This window comes from Cynocephalus volans, chromosome 3 (assembly GCF_027409185.1).
Source record: "Cynocephalus volans isolate mCynVol1 chromosome 3, mCynVol1.pri, whole genome shotgun sequence".
Taxonomy (NCBI): Eukaryota; Metazoa; Chordata; class Mammalia; order Dermoptera; family Cynocephalidae; genus Cynocephalus; species Cynocephalus volans.
The window spans coordinates 172,744,111-172,766,478 of NC_084462.1; the positions used below are offsets into that span (position 1 = coordinate 172,744,111).

At 37.3% G+C, this 22,368-nt stretch overlaps 1 protein-coding gene across 3 annotated transcripts in view; it reads left to right on the forward strand.

Annotated features, from left to right (window-relative positions):
- Positions 1 to 22,368, forward strand: part of BTBD7 (BTB domain containing 7) — an 86,855-nt gene that overhangs the window by 57,003 nt on the left and 7,484 nt on the right. For 2 of the 3 annotated variants that reach the window (XM_063089863.1, XM_063089864.1), the window contains exons 4-8: positions 11,408 to 11,616; positions 13,385 to 13,460; positions 17,282 to 17,442; positions 20,091 to 20,234; positions 21,856 to 22,045. In XM_063089863.1, the coding sequence (XP_062945933.1) occupies positions 11,408 to 11,616; positions 13,385 to 13,460; positions 17,282 to 17,442; positions 20,091 to 20,234; positions 21,856 to 22,045 (780 nt within the window). Of the gene's footprint in view, positions 1 to 11,407; positions 11,617 to 13,384; positions 13,461 to 17,281; positions 17,443 to 20,090; positions 20,235 to 21,855; positions 22,046 to 22,368 lie in introns of those variants that run through there. The other variant, XM_063089866.1, reaches the window with a different exon arrangement.

Sequence of the window (22,368 nt, forward strand, 5' to 3'; positions counted from 1 at the left end):
TTTATCCATAGTTGCTACAATTGTCAGGTTTCTGTTATCACTGGGAGAAAAAGAAGCACCAGAAGATGACTCAGTGAATCCCTTAGGTTCTGAATGAACTCCTTCCTGTTCCTGTTGTATCACCACAAACCTAGCACCCTGGTCCAACATACTCAAGATCCACTCCCACAAGTGTACCTCCAGGACCTGCCAGTACGTATAACCAGGTCCTGCAATCCTTTGGGTGTGTACACTCTTTCCCCTCAGGATAGGGACTGTATTTTCTCGCCCAGACTGTGCTATAAACCTGATCCTGATTATTGGTTTGGAGGTGGTGAGAGGAGGCAGGGGCAGATCTTGAAGACAGGCATTATCTTTTCAGAAATCTTCAGGGTCTCCAGACAAGGCAAGGCTGCTGCTCTCTCTAGCAAGGGTTTGGGGAGCTGTTTCTCCCTGCCTAGAAAATTTAGGTGAATCTTAGGGTTTAACATTCTCAACTCATCTACCCACATATCCCCATTCCAGGTTTATGTGTCCAAGTGTTCCTGTCCAGACCCAGATTTTATCATAGGAGATCTGTTGAGGCTTTTATTCAAGTCTTCTTTGGAGCTCTGATATCCTTAAAATTAAATCTTGAACCTGAATTTTGGTAGTCTGCCCTGCAGCTACAGAGGAAATAGGGTCTCTTTAAACACTAATCTGGAAGTCTTCAGACATTGAAGAATGCCTAGATTTAAGAATTGGCTAACCTGAGCCTGTCATTTTCCTATTTCATGGTTTCTAAAACTGTTGACTGAAGCCAGCCAATATCAGGGCCTTATAGTTATTAGTGTTCCCATTTCATTCAAGTGCCACCACTACTGCCAAGCTAATACATCACCTGCCCTTTACACCTCATTTTAATCTGCTGCTGCATGCAAGTATTATCACAACCCCCACTTACCAGTAGGAATGGGGGAGGGGTATCCTCTTTATCCTCTGAGCAATGAATGATCTAGTTCTAGAATTTCATTTAAGAATCTTGTTTCCTAGAGCAATTTCTGTCACTAGCTATCTTTGTCTAGATGTCTCTTCCCATTCCCCACATCTCTGCTGAAAGCACAGCCCAAAATAAAGGCTTGTGTGTAGGTTTTTTATTTGGTAAGTAACCCCCTGAACAGGAGTGGGGAAAGGACTGGGAAGGAGGAAGAGCAGTACAGAAGTGGTAATTTAAAACACTGAGGTTCCAGATTGGAAAAGATGTAGTTAAACTGTGCCTCCTTGCAGATGATGTGATACTATATATAGAAAAACTTAAAGACTATCAAAAAACCCCTAGAGCTGGTTAATAATTTCAGTAACGTTGCAGGATACAAAATAAATGCCCCCAAATCAGTTGCATTTATATTCTCCAATAATGAACTAACAGAAAGAGAAATCAAGAAAGTAAGCCCGGGCCAAGCCAGTGGTGCACTTGGGAGAGTGCGGCGCTAGGAGCGTGGCAACGCTCCCGCCGCAGGTTCGGATCCTATATAGGAATGGCCGGTGCACTCACTGGCTGAGTGCCTGTCACGAAAAAGACAAAAAAAAAAAAAAAAAGAAAGTAAGCCCATTTACAACAATCACGAAAAAAATAAAATACCTAGGAATCAATTTAACCAAGGAGGTGAGGGCCAAGCCCGTGGCGCACTCGGGAGAGTGCTGCACTGGGAGCACGGCGCCGCTCCCGCCACGGGTTCGGATCCTATATAGGAATGGCCGGTGTACTCACTCGCTGAGTGCCGGTCACAAAAAAGACAAAAAATAAAAATAAAAATAATAATAAAAAAATAACCAAGGAGGTGAAAGATCTCTACAATGAGAACTAAAAACCACTGTTGAAAGAAATTAAAGAAGACACAAAAAGATGGAAAGACATACCATGCTCTTGGATTGGAATAATGAACATTGTCTATACTACCCAAAGGGATCTACAGATTCAATGCAATCCCCATCAAAATACCAATGACCTTCTTCACAGAAATGGAAAAAAACATCTTAACATTCATATGGAACAACAAAAGACCCCGAATAGCCAAAGTAATCCTGAGCAAAAAAAATAAAGCCAGAGGCATAACACTACCTGACTTCAAATTATACTGCAAAGCTATAGTAACCAAAAGGACATGGTACTGGCATGAAAATAGACACTCAGACCAGTGGAGCAGAATAGAGTCCAGAAACTACCCCTCAGGCTTACAGCCATCTGATATTTGACAAAGGCAACAAAAACCTACATTGGGGAAAAGACTGCATCTTCAAGAAGTGGTGCTGGGGAAATTGGATATCCATATGCAGAAGAATGAAACTAGAGATGCCTCTCTCACCGTATACTAAAATCGATTCAAAATGGATTAAAGACTTAAGACCTGAAACTAAAATTACTAAAGGAAAATATAGGTGAAACACTTCAGGAAGTAGTCTAGGCACAGACTTTATGAACATGAGCCCAAAAGCACAGGCAACAAAAGAAAAAAATAAACAAATGGGACTATATCAAACTAAAAAGCTTCTGCAGAGCAAAGGAAACAATCAACAGAGTGAACCAACAGCCTACAGAGTGGGAGGAAATTTTTGCTAACTATGCATCCGACAAGGGATTAATAACCTTAATATATAAGGAACTCAAGCAATTATACAGTAAAAAAAAACCAATTAAAAAATGGGCAAAGGAGCTGAATAGACATTTTTCAAAGGAAGGCATACAAATGGCCAACAGATACAGGAAAAAATGCTCAACATCACTAGTCATCAGGGAAATGAAAATTAAAACCATACTGAGACTGTCTATAATCATGCCTTTAGACTAGCTATAATCAAAAGGACAGAGAATAACAAATGCTGGCAAGGCTGTGGAGAGAAGGGAATGCTCCTACACTGTTGGTGGGACTGTAAATTAGTACAACCACTATGGAAAACAATACAGAGGTTTCTCAGACAACTACAGATCTTCCATACGATCCATCAATCCCACTTCTGGGTATATACCCAAAGGAATGAAAATCATCATGTCTAAGGGATACCTGCACTCCCATGTTCATCACAGCTCTATTTACAGTAGCCAAGAGATGGAACCAACCTAAATGTCCATCGATGGATGATTGGAAAAGGAAACTGGTATATATACACCATGGAATACTACTATGCCATAAAAAAGAATGAAATTCTCTTATTTGCAACAACATGGATGAGCTTGGAGAAACTTACGCTGAGTGAAACAAGCAAAGCACAGAGGGATAAATGCCACATGTACTCACTCATATGTGGGAGCTAAGAGAAAGAAGGAAGGAAAGAAAGACCACAGTAGTGTGTTGGACTTAAAAAGGGAGAGAGCACACCTAGGGATACAAAGTGGAGTGGGGGAAAGGGGGATGGGGAGAGAGGTCAGGGATAATTGGGTGGGGGACATGGGGTATAATCGCAATTTGTGGTAGTGGGCATGCTGCTAGTATGGATCTGGCCATCGCATCTTGGGCACAAGTGGTGACAATCAGCTTTGTATCTCATGAATATTCATAACCAATAAAAAGAAGTAAAGTAAAAATAAAACACTGAGGTACAGATTGACTTGTTTTCTAGCCCATATGTCTGACTCTCATTTTCTGCCTTGGATCTGTAGTTCTTGGTTGCCTTTTTAAAAGAGAGAGATCGGGCTGGCCAGTTAGTTCAGATGTTCGAATCTCCATACCGGTCAGCTGTCAAGAAAATAAAAATTAAAAATAAATAAAAGAGAGAGAGATGTAGGGATGATGTGTTTTAGAAAACTTAAACCTTTCAACAGTATACTCAGTGTGGATTGAAATACTGGAGGGAGGGAGACAGTAGGAAGCTTTTCAGTAATTGATACGTGAGGTGCTGAGGGTTTGAGCAAAGGTGGTGTCAGTGAGAATGGAAAATGAAGAGACTGACGAAGAGTATTTAACAAAGAGTCAGTAGTAGGACACATGAACTGCTTAGATATCGAGGTCAAAGGAGGACGTGTAGGCACGGTAGAAATTTAAGATTTCTAGCCTAGAAAAAGGGTAGTATATAGGCACATTGGCTCCCCAGTATTCAGCGTAATCCTCAGAATTCTGATGGATTATATCAGCCTACGTATGAGGTAATGAGACTCACTGAGGGTGTGTGTTAGTAAGTGAGAGAGTCAAAATTAGTGATGCAAGTACTGGAATTCAAAGCCCGTGCTCTTTCTACTACTTCCCAGCACCCTCACTCCCCTCTTGTTTCATAATTCCTATCCTCAGGATTCAGAATTAGTCATGTACAGGCTAGTAGGAAAGTACTGAAGCAACACTTCTCTTAAGCCATTTGCACTTTAAGTCTTATTTCTGACTGGTGCCACTGAAGATTTACCATGCCAAGTCTAAAGCCAGCCTTGCTCTAAACTTGTGGTACTGTTTTCTGTTGCATGGCAAGCTATAATCTCCCTCTACAGCGCCTTTCTTTCCTTCCCCTTGCCTGTTGCTTTTTCTTCTTTCCACCCCAATTCCAGTATGAAACTCTGAATCTGGAAGCTGCTTATACATTTCCCGATGGACATGAGCCAGTGAAAAGGTTTCCCAGTGGTACTGGTGAAACAAGTAGGAGGGCACACCTAGGAATTACGAAGAGTACAAGGGGAGGGATAAAGACAGATTCTGAAAGTGTATTCAGGAAAGCTGTAAATGTTGGGCTTATTTTAGTTAACAGAGGAATGAACATGAAGAGGAGAAAAACAAAAATTTTAATAATAGAAACAGAAAGTGATCTCGGTTTTTTTTTTTTTTTTTTTTTTTTTTTAAAGGTGACCGGTAAGGGGATCTTAACCCTTGACTTTGTATTGTCAGCACCACGCTCTCCAAGTGAGCTAACTGACCATCCCTATATAGGGATCCGAACCTGTGGCCTTGGTGTTAGCAGCACCACACTCTCCCAAGTGAGCCACGGACCGGCCCTAGAAAGTGATCTTATTTAACATGCAGCAGTAGCAGTCATTTGTATTACTAAATTTCAAAGTAGTTTGTTTCATTTCTTTGTATCTCAGCCTGATTATTCGTTCGTATTGGTTGTGTAGCTCAGATTTTTGAAAAGGCATTTTTACCTGCGTTAGGGATTAGAATGCAAATATTCTGGTGAAAGAATAGAAAAAAGGATTAAACAAGTAGGAGATGGATCTGTAAAGTGTGGCTACAACACAAGCGAAAGGAATTTTAAGAAGTTGATTTCATACCGTCTGCCATCCTCAACAGCATTGCTGAAAATCTTCTACCTGAGCAGAACGCACTGGTGCCTTTTATTCATTAAATGCCTTGTCTATAGGTAGTTTTTGTATTACAAGAAAATTAATAAAAACTTTTGAGTTCATCCAAAAAGTTATATGATTTATTAGCCAACAATTGCTGCATAACAAAACCTGAGAACCTTAGTGGCATATAACAAGGACTATTTATTTCTCACAAGTTTCCAGGTCAGCTGGGGCCGCTCTGGTTGCCATTGTAGGTCAGCAGCGTGGCTGTCTTCCCAGTGCTGCTCATTCTCCTCCTGGGACCAAGTTAGCCACAGTGTGTTCCTCACATGGCAGAAGGCAAGAGGGCAAGCCCGGTTCCCGAAAGAGGAAGGGACTCTGAACAGAGCAGTGCTATTCAAAGTGTGTCTACAGTGAGAGAAGTATGGAGATTGCTAGAAAAGTTTCTAAATGTTTCCTCTCAATTGCCACAGTATTCAAGCAGCATTTTTGCTGAATTTTACTGAAGTATTGGTCCATGACAGATTGGAAATTTAAAAAGAAAGAAACAAACAAAAAACTGTTCCTTGACCTAAGATAGTTTGAGAAGTGCTGAGAAAGAATATGACACTCTGCTCACTAGACCCAAACGCCTGTACTGCATGTAAAAGGACATTCTGATCTATGCATTGGTCTTGGGGTATTTGTGTTAGGATCACTTTGTCACCAAGAATCTGACCATATCTGAGTGTGCTTTTTGCACCTACAAGACTAGTCCAAGGTTTACCAAGGCTGTAGCACTGTATGAAGCCTCTTGACATCGTGCTTTCTGGCCTGTCCCTGCCAGCATCCCTTTGGCCTTGCTGCTCTAATTACATTTTCATTCCAATATTGATATCCTTGACACTGCGGAGGCGCGCCTGGGGTCCTCCCTCAGACCCAGAAGGAGAAGGAGCCGACAGGATTACCCCCAGTGTTGGGACTGAGGGATCTCAGGGAAAAGTGAGCCTGCTGCTCTCCAACCCAGGCCCGTGAAAGAGACACTCGGATGCGGCAGGGGTTCTGTCAGTGCAGTTCCACTTTATTGCCGTTACACTGCAATTTATATAAGCAAGCAAGTAGGGGCTTTCCATGAACTAACCAAAGGATCACGCGGGCATGCATTTTGTACTAACATGTTGAGCATAATGATCACACAGGGTTCACGAGTGCAGAAATACTGGAGGACCAATAAAAACCTTTTGGAGCTATCTTGGGTTACGCCTCCCCTACTTCCCGCAGGCGCCATCTTCATCCTCCACCCATAGGCACCATGTGGCTCACAGATAATGTTTGCTCCTAAAAATGGGCCCAACATGACACAAGGCATATTATCACTAATTGAAATCCTTTACCATAATGTGAAAATACTAATGACAATATAAGGTAAATCTCTTCAAAAATATACTTTCTATCATTGCAGTTTTTGCCTAATTGTCTTTTACATTTTTGATAATATCACCATGTTTGGTGTATTTATAAGGTGCTTTTCATGAGAGAAGAGTTTCTTTTTTTTTTTTCGTGACCTGCACTCAGCCAGTGAGTGCACCGGCCATTCCCATATAGGATCCGAACCCGCTGCGGGAGCATCGCCGCGCTCCCAGCGCTGCACTCTCCCGAGTGCGCCACAGGCTCGGCCCTCATGAGAGAAGAGTTTCTAAGTGAGTAAGTTCTAATGAGCATTGATTAGTAGAAGATCTAAGATTAGAAGCATAAAAAGGGGGCGAGGGGATTTTTAGGAGGGAAGGAAAGGATATGTTTAACTTGTCTCCTTCCTAGCTGTATGACCTTGGGCAAGCTACTTCATCTTTGTGAGTTTTAGTTTTCTCATCTGTAAAATGGAAATAATAATAATAATAATAATACCACCTTCCTAGAAGTGATAGAATTAAATATTCTAAGTAAGCTCATAGCACAGAGCTTGGTACATATACATAATAAGGTTTCAAACTGTTAACTATTATTACTGTTTTTAATTAGTTATCTACTGGGTGTCAGGCACTATAGAATCAGAGACAATGTAGGGCCTCTGCTCCAAGGAACTCTCAGTCTGGTGGAGGAGTCAGACAAATATATAAGAAAGATACTGTGTTATAAGAGTTTAGTACTGTTCTAGAGAGAAACACAGGGCATCAGAGAAACTTTAGGTAGAAGGAACACCTGACCTAGGCTTTGGGGAACGGGATCAAGGAAGGCTCTTTAAAGAGGCAGCATCTAAGCCTAGTCTTAAAGGGTATGGAGGAGTTAAGAAGGAGAGGTAGGAGCATTTCAAAAAATGGAACAACAAATGTAAAGGTCTGGAGGTGAGAGAGTTTGACGAAATTCTAGGAAATTGTTAAGTGATGCAGAATGACTTAGAGTGTAGGATATGAGCAGGGCTGGGGCTGGAGAATAGGCAGAGGCCAGATCATCAAGAGATGTAGTTTGGATTTTGTCTTGAAGTCACTTGCAAGCTATTGAATAATTTGTTACAGAGGCATATGTAATTTACATTTTAAAAGATTTAGAGTACAGATTAGAAGGGAATTTTTTTAGACTATTTCAATAATACAGGGAGAAAGTATCAAATTCTGAAGTGGAAATGGTAGAAATTCAGTGGAGAGTCTGTGGAAGGATGAGTTTAAAAGAAGAATCAAGATTTGGTGATAGAATACATACGGGTTTCAGGAAAAGGAATTAATAATAGTACTCAGATCTCTGGCTTTGGTGACAGGGTAGATGTGATTTTCTTCCCTAAGATTAAGATTAAAAAGAGGACTAGATTTCCCAGAGGAAACAAATTGACATTTGCATTTAAGTATCTGTGAAATATCCATGTGAAACTGGCCAGTGGAAGTGAGTGACTTTGGGAGTCGAGAGAGATCTGGGTTGGAGCTATAGACTGGAAAGTTGTTGGGATGCAATGGGAATGAAGGCCATGGGAGCAGATGACGTCACCAGGAAAGCAGGCAGTAATAAGAGCTGTGCATTCACAGTGCTGTGCACATAGGTACTCCAGATCTTTGTGCAGATGAAAAATGTCAAGTGTATGGTCTTATTTAAATCTCATAACAACCTTGTGGGTTAGAATACGTAGTCCCAATTTTACAGATGAGGGAATTTCAGGCTCAAAGAGTTAAGTCATTTGCCCAAGGTGACTTTTGCTACTGAGTGGCAGAGCTGGGATTTCAAGTCCAGTCTGTCTGATTACAAAGCTGATATCTTTTTTCTACCATATCTTGCTTCTTTGTAAACCTCAGAAGTTTAAATATATAATCAAGTTATCTTAATTATCTTTCTTCTGCCAATATCCTGGTTTAATAGGGATTGTGTGTGTCACACCTTTTTAAATAACCAACTTTTCTCTGATCTCCCCTGCCTCATTCCCAGATTTCCTCTGCTTCAATCCCAAACACATCTATGAGATTGCCTTTCCTATCAGATTAAGTCACCCTACTCAATCCTATTCCAGTGCCTACTTTAAAACAACAGAACAACAGAAGTCCTCCACTGGCTCCTGGATGAGGTCTGTCCTCCGCAGCTTGGCATTCAAGGCTAACCATAAAATCATGAAGACTGTTCAGAACTTTTACATCTTTTTCAATTCTCGGCAGCACATATTCGTGCCTTTGGGCATCACCTACACGTGGCTCTCACTGTGGTGGTCACAGTGTTCCTTATAAGGATGTGTCATTTTAATGTTTAGATTAAATTAGTCAAATTTAAATAATGTTTAGACTAAATAAATTAGTCAAATTTTGTTTAAATAAATGTTTGTTCATTACCATTTTTCTGAAAAGGATTATACTTTTGTGGTAGAAGCAGCTTTGATGTCTTCTGACGTTAGTTCTCTTTCCAGTGTAAGAGTTCATTTTACTCTATGCCTGATGCAATGAGCCAGCCTCTGCTCCTACACTTTTCTAAAGGGATCCTTTTTTTGAGGGGAGGAGAGGAGAGAAATTGTAATTGTTAGAAATTTCTTATTATTGAGCCAGAATCTCCCTTCTTTTAACATCCATTTGTTTCCTAGGACCTGCCCTTGAAACAACAGAAGTCAGTTATGCCTCCTCTGCCTCATGAAGGCCCATCAGACATTTAAAGACAGCACTTAATGTTTCTCCTCAGGCTTCTTACATAAGCCAAATGATATCATTTGCTCGGAGCTTTCTCCTGTAACTGGTTTCAGCCTCTGTATTCTCTTGCCCTCTTCTGAGAATCCTGCAGTTTGGTCAGTGCCCATCTAAAACACGGGGCCCAGAGCAGCACAGTGCCCCACAGGAGAGCAGTGCAGCATCCGTCCCTTGATTAGCACTTGATGCTGTACCTTCAAAGCCTGAGATTGCTTCACCTTTGTGACAATAGTGCCTCATTTAGTATTCATTCAGTTAAAATACCCTGGTGTTATTTTACATTGGTGGTAGTTAGCTCTGCCTTGTGTCTACTGTGCAGTTGATTTTCATTAATCTAAGTGTAGAACTTTCTAATTTTAGTTATATTTCAACTTCACTTTGACCAGTCTTTTTAGTCGATTACAATTCTACAATACAGTGTGTGAACTGTGGTTCCCAGTTTTAGGTCATCTTGGGATTTTGAAGCATACTTTCTACATCTTCATCCACATTCTTGATAAACATGGCAAGAACAGACTCCTCATTCCACCCACCCCACCCCCAAGTTAATGAGTGCTCCTTACAGACAGTTCTGTTAACTACATTCTGTCATCCATCTCCTATCTCTTCACCTTATCTGCAAAGATCTCATTTGTGCATTCAACACATTTTTATTCAGCACCTACCATGTGCTAGAAGGTGCTAGAGATACGCTGAAGACAGCAATCCCTGTCTTGAGGTGTTAACAATCTAGCAACATCATGAAATGTTTTGTTAAACGCTTTGTGGAAATCAAGTTACACAATTATCTATGATATTTCTCATCTGGTACCATATCAGAAAGGGGAATAATGAGCCATTACTTTTTGTAGACTCCATATTGGCTTCTAGAGATCTGTCACCTGAACATGGGATTCATACCCTTTCTCTTTCCACTTTTCATGGTTTCACAAATAACTTTGGACTTTGGAAGTCTCTGGAGTTCCTTGAAGCTTTTTCTTCTATATCTTTTAAAGCTCTGAATTCATTCGAGGGTGGTCTCTAGAGCCATATTTTTGTTGGTAGTGATAGTGGTGTTTAAATACCTCTTATTTTTTCACATTATCAGGATTTTTTTCTATTTTATAGTAAACTTAATGAAGAATTTCTCTCCAACATTACCCATTTCCCCTTCCACAATATTTGTCACTCAGATTTTACTTATATTTTATCTTTATATTTTGAAATGATCTTTCCTAAGGAGAATAGCTATCCTCATATTTTCTTCTTTTCTTCTTCGAGCTCTTAAAATGCTATAGTTGCTTTCTCCAGAATCCTGGTCCTTTCTACTTAAACCAGAATTTCCTTTTAAGTTGACCAGAATTAAGCCAGATGAGCATAAAACTTTTATATTTTGTCTGTTTTCTCAGGGATTAAACTATTGACAGTGCAGGGTGTTATGTTTTTATTGGGATGATACAAAGAACAGATGTCTTCATTGTCCTACCTATCATCTTCTCAGGTGTGGATTTTCTCGTCACTCAAGCATCATCCATGACCTTCCTCTCACCAATTTCCACAGTGCTATCATTTCTTTCTTTTCTTTTTTTTTAAGATGACCGGTAAGGGGATCTCAACCCTTAGCTTGGTGTTGTCAGCACCACACTCAGCCAGTGAGCCAACCGGCCCATCCCTATGTAGGATCCGAACCCATGGCCTTGGTGTTATCAGCACCACACTCTCCCAAGTGAGCCACAGGCCAGCCCCGACAACGCTATCATTTCTACCACTCTTCTTTCCCCTTTGATCCAGTGCTCTCCACTATACTGTCTTTTACACATAGATGTTTATTTCCTTGAACAATTGGGAAGATTCTCTGCCTTTTTCCATAGATCTTTCTCCAGAAGGCAGCAGATTTCCTATAAATGTCATAGTCTATTGTTATTCATCTCACCAAGTCTTGGTGATTTCCACGAGATTTTTGTTTATCTCCTTGAGTTCTTTTTTACTATTACTACTTTTAATTATAGTGCCTAGCACACTAGTGTTCAATAAGTAATATTTATGATTAATCTCAAGAAGTATTTGCCTTCTCTTTTAGGCTGTGAGGATATCATTGCTGAGAGCATCTCATTAGATACCTTAATTGCCATCCTCAAGTGGAGCTCTCATCCATATGGCTCTAAATGGGTGCACCGACAAGCTTTACATTTCCTCTGTGAGGAATTTTCCCAGGTCATGACTTCGGATGTTTTTTATGAACTCAGCAAAGACCATCTGCTTACTGCTATCCAGTCTGACTACCTACAGGTAATCATTTATACACCTCTCAAATTCACTGTCATTCATATGTGCACCAAGAAATTCATTTGTATTCTATTATTCGTCCATCTAAGGTACGGCAGGGGGAGAGAGACAGGCTATGATCAAACCACCAGGAATATCCTCTTCATATTTGTACAACTTCTGTCTCCCTGGCCCTTCACACACACTGCTACTGTGACCCATCATTGTGAACAAGCCCAGGTCCTAACCAATTATACCCAAAAGAGTTTGAGGCTGTAAGCAAGGTCAGAAGCACATCCCAACAGTGATTTTTCTTGGCTTCCTTTAAAGTAGATTTACTCTGACGGTTTCTTACTTTTAGTGAAGTTTCAGATACTTAGATTATAGAAAGTAGCTTAAGCAGCACAAAATAAGAATAATATTCAGTTTCTGATCACTCAAATGATTATAAAAACTCAGTGCAAGTGTTTTGCCAAAGTATAATGTTTTCAACTAATTTTTTTTATTGAAATATAATAGATTATACATATTTGTGGGTACAGAGTTGACTATCAGGACTTGTGTACAATATCTGATGATCAAATCAGGACAATTAGCATATTCATCTTTACAAAAAATAATCATTTTTTGTGCCCATTAACCAGTTTCTTGCTAACCCCCATCCCTTCCTGCTTTCCCACCTCTTCACCTACTTATTTTTAACCAGAAGTAGTTTTAGCAAATTCTTGTGTTCTTGACTTGCATGTCAATCTAATTTGGTAATTAAAAGTAATAATAGATTTTAAATATTGCAAAAAATACTTTCAGGTAAATTATGTTCAAGCTTAATTTTTTTTGCATTGGCTGTATGAATTTTATGCTAAAAAATGTGCAACAGTTTTAATGCTCTGAAGACACAAAGCCATTGAGACATTTCCTATTTCTTTGTATTTGTACTAGAAAAAAATGATAAAAGGTTACCATCTGGGTCAGAAATGTAGTGAAAAGTTAAATAATTCACTCGGCATATGTGCTTTTCCTTCGTACGTTGCTTTGATTGCAGGTAAAATATTGTCATACTTGGGCTTGATTTATGGAGGATCTTTGTTCATTAGCCTTGTTTTCACTGTCCTGGTCAATACTGGATGCTTTATGTTTATGGGACTTGGGATTTGTCGGTTCTCTCAGATTATTTTCAGGAGCTTCGCGTTTCTTCTTAGAAAGTAAAAAAGAAAAAGAAAGCTTGGAGAGCAGCCTAGATTGCTGTAAGATTTAAATAAAGTACAAAGAAATGAGGAGTACGTTGCCATTTCATAGATTGTGCTTCAAGGGTTCTTCACCAATAATTAAATCCCTTGTGGAGTTTCTTCTGCCAACACAAGTTTCCATGCTTGTTTTTCCTGTCTCAAAGGAGGTAGTAGTCACTCTGTATCCCTATATTATTACTTTTATTTATTCATCTCTGTCTTGTTCCTATAAATAATTTAAGACAGCTGTATAGAAGCCATATAGTAAGATAAAATAAACTTAAAATAGGAAGAGAACAGGATAAAGAAAAAAAGATGGAAATAAAAATAAAAAATTTAGTTGGAGCCAGAAGTGAGGTTACTGGATAAAATACAAGTAATGCGGTCTTGTATATTTGCTATTGATGGACCACAGGCTTAACTCTAAAATTTCAAACAGCCAATGTAAAGAGTGAAACATGGTAAGTTGTATGCTGTATTTACATTAGAACCTAGGAAAAGTCATTAATGAAATTGATCAGTTATTTAATTTCACTAAAGTGAGTAAAAACCATTTTTTATTATAGGCAAGTGAACAAGATATCCTTAAATATCTGATTAAATGGGGAGAGCATCAGTTGATGAAAAGAATAGCAGACAGAGGTAAGATCAGAAAATTACCTTGTGCTTGTGTAAGTTTTTGGTGGTTCTTTTATTCCCCAAAGTTTACGGAAGTGCATGCTGTACATCAGTCTTGAAAATAGACATTATTGCCTGTTTAAAATAGAAGATTTGTAATCAGTAAAATCCTTTGGTGGAGAGAGTATAGTTTGTTAAAATAAATGTGTCAGAAAATTTTATTTTACAACTTCAAAAAGATACTTTTTATTGTTAGGTTTCTATTTGCTTAATAATATATGTTGACTAATTCATAGAAGTATTAGAATGAAAAATGTTATATAACGATTCAGGTGTTTACAAAAGCATATTGTTGATGAAAATGTTCTGGAATGATACTGTTGATGATTGCACAACAGTGTGAATGTACTAAAAGCCACCGACTTGTATACTTTAAAATAGTTAAAGTGGTAAATTTTATGTTATGTAAATTTTAGCTCATTAAAAGAACATGAAAACAAAACAAAACAAAAAGCATATTTGTTGTTTATTTTAAATATTGTGAAAGGTAAAAGGGAAATAATACTTTCGAATGATCTCCAGCTGGGGTTGCTGCGGAAGAGAGGGAGGCGTCATATGTAGGAGCATGGGCTTTCAATTTGGGAAACTTATGATTCTGTAGTACTTGTTTGTTTGTGTCTACGGTTAGCCCATCTGGCTACCTCCTCCCCTCATACAATATTAAGTTCTTCTATATGTTGAATGCAAATTTAAGAATTTTAATTAGAAAAATTAAATACAGGTTTCCCTTTTCTGTCATTTTTCAGTAGCTTTATTTAAATATAATTTGCATAACATCACAGTTTAGTAAGAGGCTGTGGAACAAAAACTTATTTAACATAAAGTTCACCTATTTAAAGTATTCAAGTCAATGGTTTTAAGTACATTTACAGAGTTGTTCTGTCAGATTTTAAAATATATAAAAATTTTGTGCTAAGCCTGCCTTAGAACCTTCTTATAGTCCCTTTAATACACTTCTACCCAAGCACTAGGGAACAAAAGCAGTCCTCCTATTTTATTTCTCCTAATTTATTTTGCTGTGGCCTGCAACAGCCTCTAGCAAATCTAAGGTATGAAAATTTTTTTTAATATAAAAACCACTACAATTAATTTGCAAAGTTTTTAAAATGCCAATATACAATCTATCTTTATTTGCAGATTCTGTATTTGCAAATTTATTTACTCACTAAAATTTATTTGTAACCCCAAAATCAGTACTCATGGCACTTTCACAGTCATTCACAGACATGCACAGAGCAGCAGTTCGAGTCACCCAACGAGCACATTCCCAGGTGACGTTGAGCAAGGCAACGACACTTTGCCTTCTTGTTTCAGATCTCCTACTTTAAACACTTCTCAGTCTATTTAGTGCCACATTTTTCACATTTTATGTTTTTTTATTAGTGATCTCACTGTTTAAAATGGTCCCCAAGTGTAATGCTGAAGTGCCTTCTGCTGTTCCTAAGTGCAAGAAGGCTGTAATGTACCTTACAGAGAAAATACATGTGTTAGAGAAGGTTCTTTCAGCATGAGTTATAGTGCTGTTGGCCATGAGTTGAGTCAATGTTAATGAATCAGCAATATGTGTTAAAGTGTCTTTAAGCAGAAACACACATAAAACAAGGTTATATCTTGATGTGTGCCCAAGGGTTCATAAGAACCTAACCCTGTGTTTCTTCTAGGCGCAGTGGTTAAGTATTTGCTTATTCATTGTTTGTGTTGACTTTATAGAACATAACGAGAGCAAATAACAGGAATCGGTTGTATATAACTCTACATAATCATTATAGGCCATAGGCTTGTTCACTGATGTAGAGTTGGTAATGATGGAATGTCATATTTATTTTGGGCAGATAACAAGCATCCTTAAAGGGATAAAATTTCCCTTAAACAGTAGTTTTTAAACTGAGTTAGAATAAAAGGATCTCCTTCAGGGATTAGAAGGAAGCTAAACAAACCAGGCCACACCTTTATGTCAGTCACCTTTGCATAGAAGGATTCAGCCCTTACCTGTTACATATTAAGGGGTTTCATGGAAGATTTCTTGTGAACAACAATAATAATTCCTTGAACTTGTTAAGAGAACAGATGAGGTGTTGATGGGGGTGGGAAAGGGGGAAGGGAGGAATTGGTAAGGGCCACGAAAATCAACTACATTGTATAATGATAAATAAAAATAAGTTAATAAATAAATAAGAGATTCCATGTGAAAACAGGATGCCACAACTTTAAAAACAAAAATTTTTTTGAAAAGCAGTGCTTTATAAGTATGCCAAATCATAGCAAGGCAAGGAAAAAACTTTTTTCCGCACACTTGCAAAAGTTTATATTTTGAATGCCTCCAAAAGAAGCTTCTCAAAAAACAGTATCTCTATATATATAATATCACATGATTTATGGGAGATATCAGTTTGCCTATAGAATATTTGCAAAAATCCAGTATTTACATTCATGAATGATAAAGATCTTACTCAGTGTTATTTTTTTAGGCTCACATAGCAGACTGGATGATGTTCATATTTTTAAGAAAAAAATACAGCCCCTTTGATTAAAGACATGATTAAAGATTTCCAAAGTTATGTACTTTTTCTTCCCACCTCAATATTATAAGGATATATATATTTCTGATCTTCCCCTTTTCACTAATACCCAGTGAAGAAAACCATTATTCTCTGCTCTGTACAATGGACATATATTACATGTCAAAGATCAAAGGGTCCACTTTTATGTAGTAACAGTCTCATATTATGGAAATATAGGACATTTTTAGAAAAGTCTTAAAACTAGATAGAGTGCACGTTAGGTTTTGCTGTTTTGGACACCAATTAATTAATATGTTGTTAAATTGCTGTTAAACATTTATAGCATAATGAGCATAGTGATAACTTACACTGACCAGAAATAGCATATACCCTGCAATGTACATACTGTACTAAAAACAGGTCACAAATGTGAGAAAGCTTAAGAAAAAGCCCTTAATCAAACTAGATTGTGATTAGATTGTCATCTCTTCTCCTTTGAGTTAGTATACTGAAAAGAATCCTTTATTCTCAGCACCACACTCTCCCGAGTGAGCCACAGGCCGGCCCCTTTAGTGCAGAAAAATCATAAAAGAATGGTTTTGTACTGTTGACATCATGCTTTTTTTGGTCCAAGAACATCTCTGTTAAAGTTCTTCTGACAGAAAACTAATTGATTTGGTTGGGCGTGGTGGTGTGCCTCTGAAGTCCCAGCTGAGGCTGGATGATTGCTTGAGCCCAGGAGTTCTGGGCTGTAGTGCACTGTGCCAGTCGGGTGTTCACACTAAGTTTGGCATCAATATGATGACCTCCTGGGCGCAGGGGACCACCAGTTTGCTTAAAGATGGGTGAACCAGTGCAGCTTAGAAATGGAGCAGGTCAAACCTCCCATGCTGATCAGTAGTGGGATCGCACCTGTGCATAGCCACGGCACTCCAGCCTCGGTAACATAGCCAGATCCCGTCTCTTAAAAAGTGAAAAAAGGGGCCGGCCCCGTGGCGCGCTTGGGAGTGCAGTGGCGCTCGCGCCGCGGGTTCGGATCCTATATAGGGATGGCCGGTGCACTCACTGGCTGAGCGCGGTGCGGGCAACACCACGCCAAGGGTTGCAATTCCCTTACTGGTCACAAAAAAGACAAAAAAAAGAAAAGAAAAGAAAAGTAATTGATTTGTAACCCTTTTTAAAGCAGATGTACGTAAGTATGTAGGATGGTACTGAGGAGAGAAAAGAAAGCCTGTCTCTGAAAATGTGGGTTTGGTTGGAGACTTTGCATTTTCTTTCTTGTAGAGCCAAACTTACTTAGTGGCACTGCCCATAGTGTGAACAAAAGAGGTGTAAAAAGACGAGACCTGGACATTGAAGAGCTTAGAGAGATCCTTTCTTCTCTCTTACCTTTTGTGCGAATTGAACACATCTTACCTATAAACAGTGAAGTCTTAAGTGATGCAGTAAGTGTCTTTCTTTATCCCTCTTATAAAAAGTGCCAGGATTATCTTTATCATTGTAAATAATTTCTGTTATTAATAGAGTATTATGAAGCTTCATGGAAGAAGACAGAGACAGATGTCTGTTTTGTGCAACGTGTGTCCCCAGTGTTTGTCACATAGTACAAGTAAATGTTTGCTGGATAAGAGTTGAGTGGGTCTTACTTTTACAAGAGCATAGTTTTTGGGGAATTTAGGTCAGTCGTTTATCAGTGTAGATCAAGTAGATACTTATTCAAAAAGGGAAAGGTAGAAATTACCTTTGGAGACTCCTCATGAACAGCAATAAATAAAGAGAGCAGGAGAGGGATTGGTTCAGTATACTTGATCTTAGCTAAAAGGCTGAGTAGCGATAGATTGGTTCAATATAAAAAGAATGTATGGTCCTTCTTATTTTATTTCATACCCATTTAAAAATTAATGGAGCTAATTATGCTACTTTCAGAATTTTAAAGTGAAATTTTTTTAAACTAATAGAATTGCTTGAATTAATGGATGGGGAAAATAAATATTATAAATATTAGTTATTCATAAATTTGTTTATAAATTTAATGTAGTGCTTATAAACACCATAATAGTTTATTCAACTGCCCAGAAACACAAAGTTTATCTGGAAAAACAAAGAATTTGTAAAAAATTTCTCTAAAAAGGACACAATAAAGAAGGGATAACTCTTTGAGAATGTAAAACACATTTTAAAACACAAATATTTAATCTGTGAAGCTAGCATAACAGACAAAACAAAATAGCCCAGAAAAAAGTCCTAATTAATATAAGAATTAAACATAATAAATGAGCTATCACAAATCAGTGTAGTGCTAGGTTAACTAATTAGCAGAGAAGGAGGAAATTTGCTTGAAGTTAAACCCTCATTTCACTTGCACAGAAAATTAATCCCTGTTAGACTGAAGAATTAAATATTAAATTGAAACATGGAGAAACTAGAGGAAAACAATTAAATATTTATGGAGTCTCTGATTAGAAAAAATGTCCAATCTCACTAGTAATCACACACCCACCAAAGAAAGCAAAATAAAACAGTAAGTTATTTTACCTGGTAAGCCAGTAATCTTTGAAATAATATTATCCCATAGGGGAAGTACAGTGGTACATTAGAAGCATTGTTAATTGCAACAATCCAGATGAATAATAATTAGATAACATGTTATCAAGAGCCATCACAATGTTCATATTCTTCAGTAATTCTACTTTTGAATGTTGACCTTGAGAAATAATTCCTAGTATAGTATATATATACAGTGTTATTTAAATATTTGGAAATAAACTAAATTTCTAAAAACAAGGAAAATAAAAGTAAATTATAGTACAGCTACTCAACAAAATATTTTGCTGCCCTGAACAATGGCTATAAAGACTAATATACCATACCAGCCAGCCACCAAGAAAAAGGACTAATATAGCAACATGGAAAATGCTAATGATGGAATATAACTAAAAAAAACAAGGATACAAAACATGTATTTATGCATTCTGGAATTCAATTAGGTGAAAATACATTTGGAAAAGACTAGAAGGAAATATATCAACATTATTACAGTTGTGATAGACTATTGAGTTTTGGGGTTTTCTTGGACTATTTTCTAAATACTATATAATGCTATATTTTATTGGTTAAAAATAATTTTAATTAATGCAGCAATTAGATGTTTATTATATTTAACAAAAGTAATAGTGGAAAGACAATTTTGGGTTTTGTTTAAAACCTGAGACACAAACCAAATTGAACCCTGTATTTAGTTTAGAAAAATATTTCAGAACTTTAGTTAGAAAATATATATCTCTGCTCTTAATTCCATGCCCACAACATAGTAAATCCCCCAATAAAGATTGCTAACAATGGCCGTTAACTTTTGTGCTCTCATAGTATGTGCTAAATGCTTTTATCTTCATTGCCTTCATTTAGTCCTCACAACCACTTTAGGAGCTGTAGGTACTTACTTGATTTATATTCTCCTAGTATCAGTGACGAAACCACAGGGACACCACATTCAGTTAGTCATGTGGTGCCCCACCCCAGGGCCTTGCAAGAGCCCTTAAAGAGAGGCTCAGTTAAAACAAGATGTCCATGGTCACATGGCTGTTGAATGGGGAGTTGGACTTTGAACCAAATCTGCCTTCTTCTAGAGCCTGTGCTGCTGCATGGTGCTAGACTGCCTGTGTCCTTGTACTATAGACATATAAGCCCAAATCGATATTCTCATTTTATCTTGGCAGGAGTGGAGGTGTGGATGGAATTAGTTCCTAGGTGAATAAGGAAAAAAATAAAAATTGGTTTTATTTTTAAAAGAGTTCGGAAATTTAGTCCAACTTACTACATCTTAATGTCTCTTTGTTTTTAATGAGTTTTTAATGAGCTTAAAAACTCATTCCTTTATTTAGAGAAAAATGAGAAATTATAGTACCTTTTTATTGCTGACTCCTTTAAATATTAAACATTTGAGGTATTTCTAAATTTCCCATGTATTCCTAAATTTTTATTTAAATGGTAAAGTTTATACGTTTTGATCCATAGGTATAAATATTTTTATCTTAGTAGTATTATAGTGCTACACAGATCTCTAGTTTATCTAAAAAAAATTTTTTTTTTTAAGATGAAAAGAGGTTTGATTAGTACCCCTCCATCAGATATGCTTCCTACCACAGAAGGTGGAAAATCAAATGCCTGGTTGCGACAAAAAAATGCTGGCATCTATGTTCGTCCTCGACTATTCTCTCCCTATGTGGAAGAAGCAAAGGTAATGAAAACCATTTGAAACTATTAGACTCCTTTGTGTTACAAACCCTATGCACAAAGATGTTTATCATGGTATTATTTTAAAATTTGGAAATATCCTGAAAGTCCAATAATAGGGAAAATGAAAGTAAATTCTACTTTGACTATTCAACAGGATAGTTTTCTGAAATTTTAATTATCAAGCATGTGTTTTTAAAACTGAGGTCACATTAAAATTCATTTAAAATTTTTCTCATCTTAGTTGCCTCGCAAATTGTTCACTTAATTGCCTTGCAAATTATTGCCATTTTACTGAAATGGTTGTCAGTATTTTGTGATCTTGAGAATGAGGGAAATGTTCTGAAAGAAGATTGCACACATTTGGTCTTCCTTCGTAAACTAAAGAAATGCCATGGTCTCTTGTAACGTTTTTCTGTAATAGCTGACTGTTGGCAGTTGTGTTTAGTTTTAGAATAAGTGCACAAACTAAGGTAAAATTTCAGGCCTACTGAGTAAATATTTGGCATTATGTATACTATAACATAAAGAACTCTCCAAGAAAATATGATAATGTGAAAAATGAAACACTGTAATTTTTATTAGATATATTCAGCCATCAGGAACTTTGGGGTGGCCTTTTGAGGAACTGACAGTCTTTGAAAGTCAGAAATCACCATTAATTTAAAAAAAGGAAAAAAAATAAAACACCGTTAAGCTTTCTGAAATAAATTTAACAGGCCAAATAATGTGTTTGGGTATAGAATTAAATTGCTTTAAAATTTGTCTCATTTTTATTGTCAGAATTCTTAGCTTAAAGATACATGAAAGGATTTGCGAGAAGTCCCTTATTGACTGCATTGACAATGTACTTCTTATTGAGTAGTTGACATTATAAATAGTTCTAAAAAGGGGGAAAAAACCAGAATGGTTGGGTCTGGTCTTTCAGAAATAAGTGTAATGCTTAATGTTGCTCAAGCAGCTGAGACCTTCACAAAGGTCAAGTCTGGTGATAAACGGTCTGTGATAAACTAGACCTGCCCTCCATTTCTTCTGCCTCAAGACAAGGCAGCCAAAACCTAGTGAGACAGTCCTCCAGAACTTCCCCGTTCCTCAGGTGGCTGTGCCTAAGGAGAGAATCGCCCCCAGTAAGTGTGGAAAATGTTGATATGTTCTCTCATTTTGGTCATTCTGCAGTTTGGTGAAATAGATTCATCTGAAACTAATTTAACAAAATTGGGTTTATATATAAGTTTGTTAAATTTAATATCAATCTTTAATATTTTGCATATTGAACATTTTTTGTTGGATCTGATATTTAGCACAAGTATACATTGTTTTCTTTATAATAATTTTATGTATAATTTATTTCTGATTAATTGTATGTCCTTCCATCAAATTTCAATGACTTCTAATTAAAAGCAGACTTTTCAAGATGATTATATCTTTTCAAAGATAGCCAAAAAGAGTCTTTAATAATTAAAGAGGTGGGGGGTACTTTCTCCTTTCATCACTACTTTTAACCTTCATAAATTAGAAACAATAATTAATTCTCTTTTTACATTATGAAGGTAAAAATCTTCTTCCAAATGTGATTTAACACACATGAAGGCTGATTGATTGTTTCTACTGAATTATTATTTCAGTCAGTGCTAGATGAGATGATGGTGGAACAAACAGATCTTGTGCGTTTGCGAATGGTTAGAATGTCCAATGTGCCAGACACACTCTACATGGTCAGTAATGCCATGCCACAGTGTTGTCACATGATCAGCCACCAACAGATCAGCAGTAACCAGTCAAGCCCTCCTTCAGTTGTAGCCAATGAAATTCCAGGTAAGGCAGTAGCTTTTTGAATGAATAAACTTATGGGTTTTTTGTAATTGCTAATGTTTGAACCCCTTTGTATGTATACTAATTCTTTCCACATTTCAGTACCCTTTATGTACTGTTTGCCTTTTGTTTTGTTTTGTTTTCCTTAAAGAATAAATACTTATAAGTTAAGATTTTTGTTTTATATTTTCTTTTATATTAATAAGTGTATACAGTTTTTCAGTTTAGCCCAGGGTTTCTCAATCTTGGCTCTTTTGACATTTAGGGATGGATAATTGCTTGGAGTAGGGAGCTGTTCTGTGCATTGTAGAGTGTTCAGCAGCAGT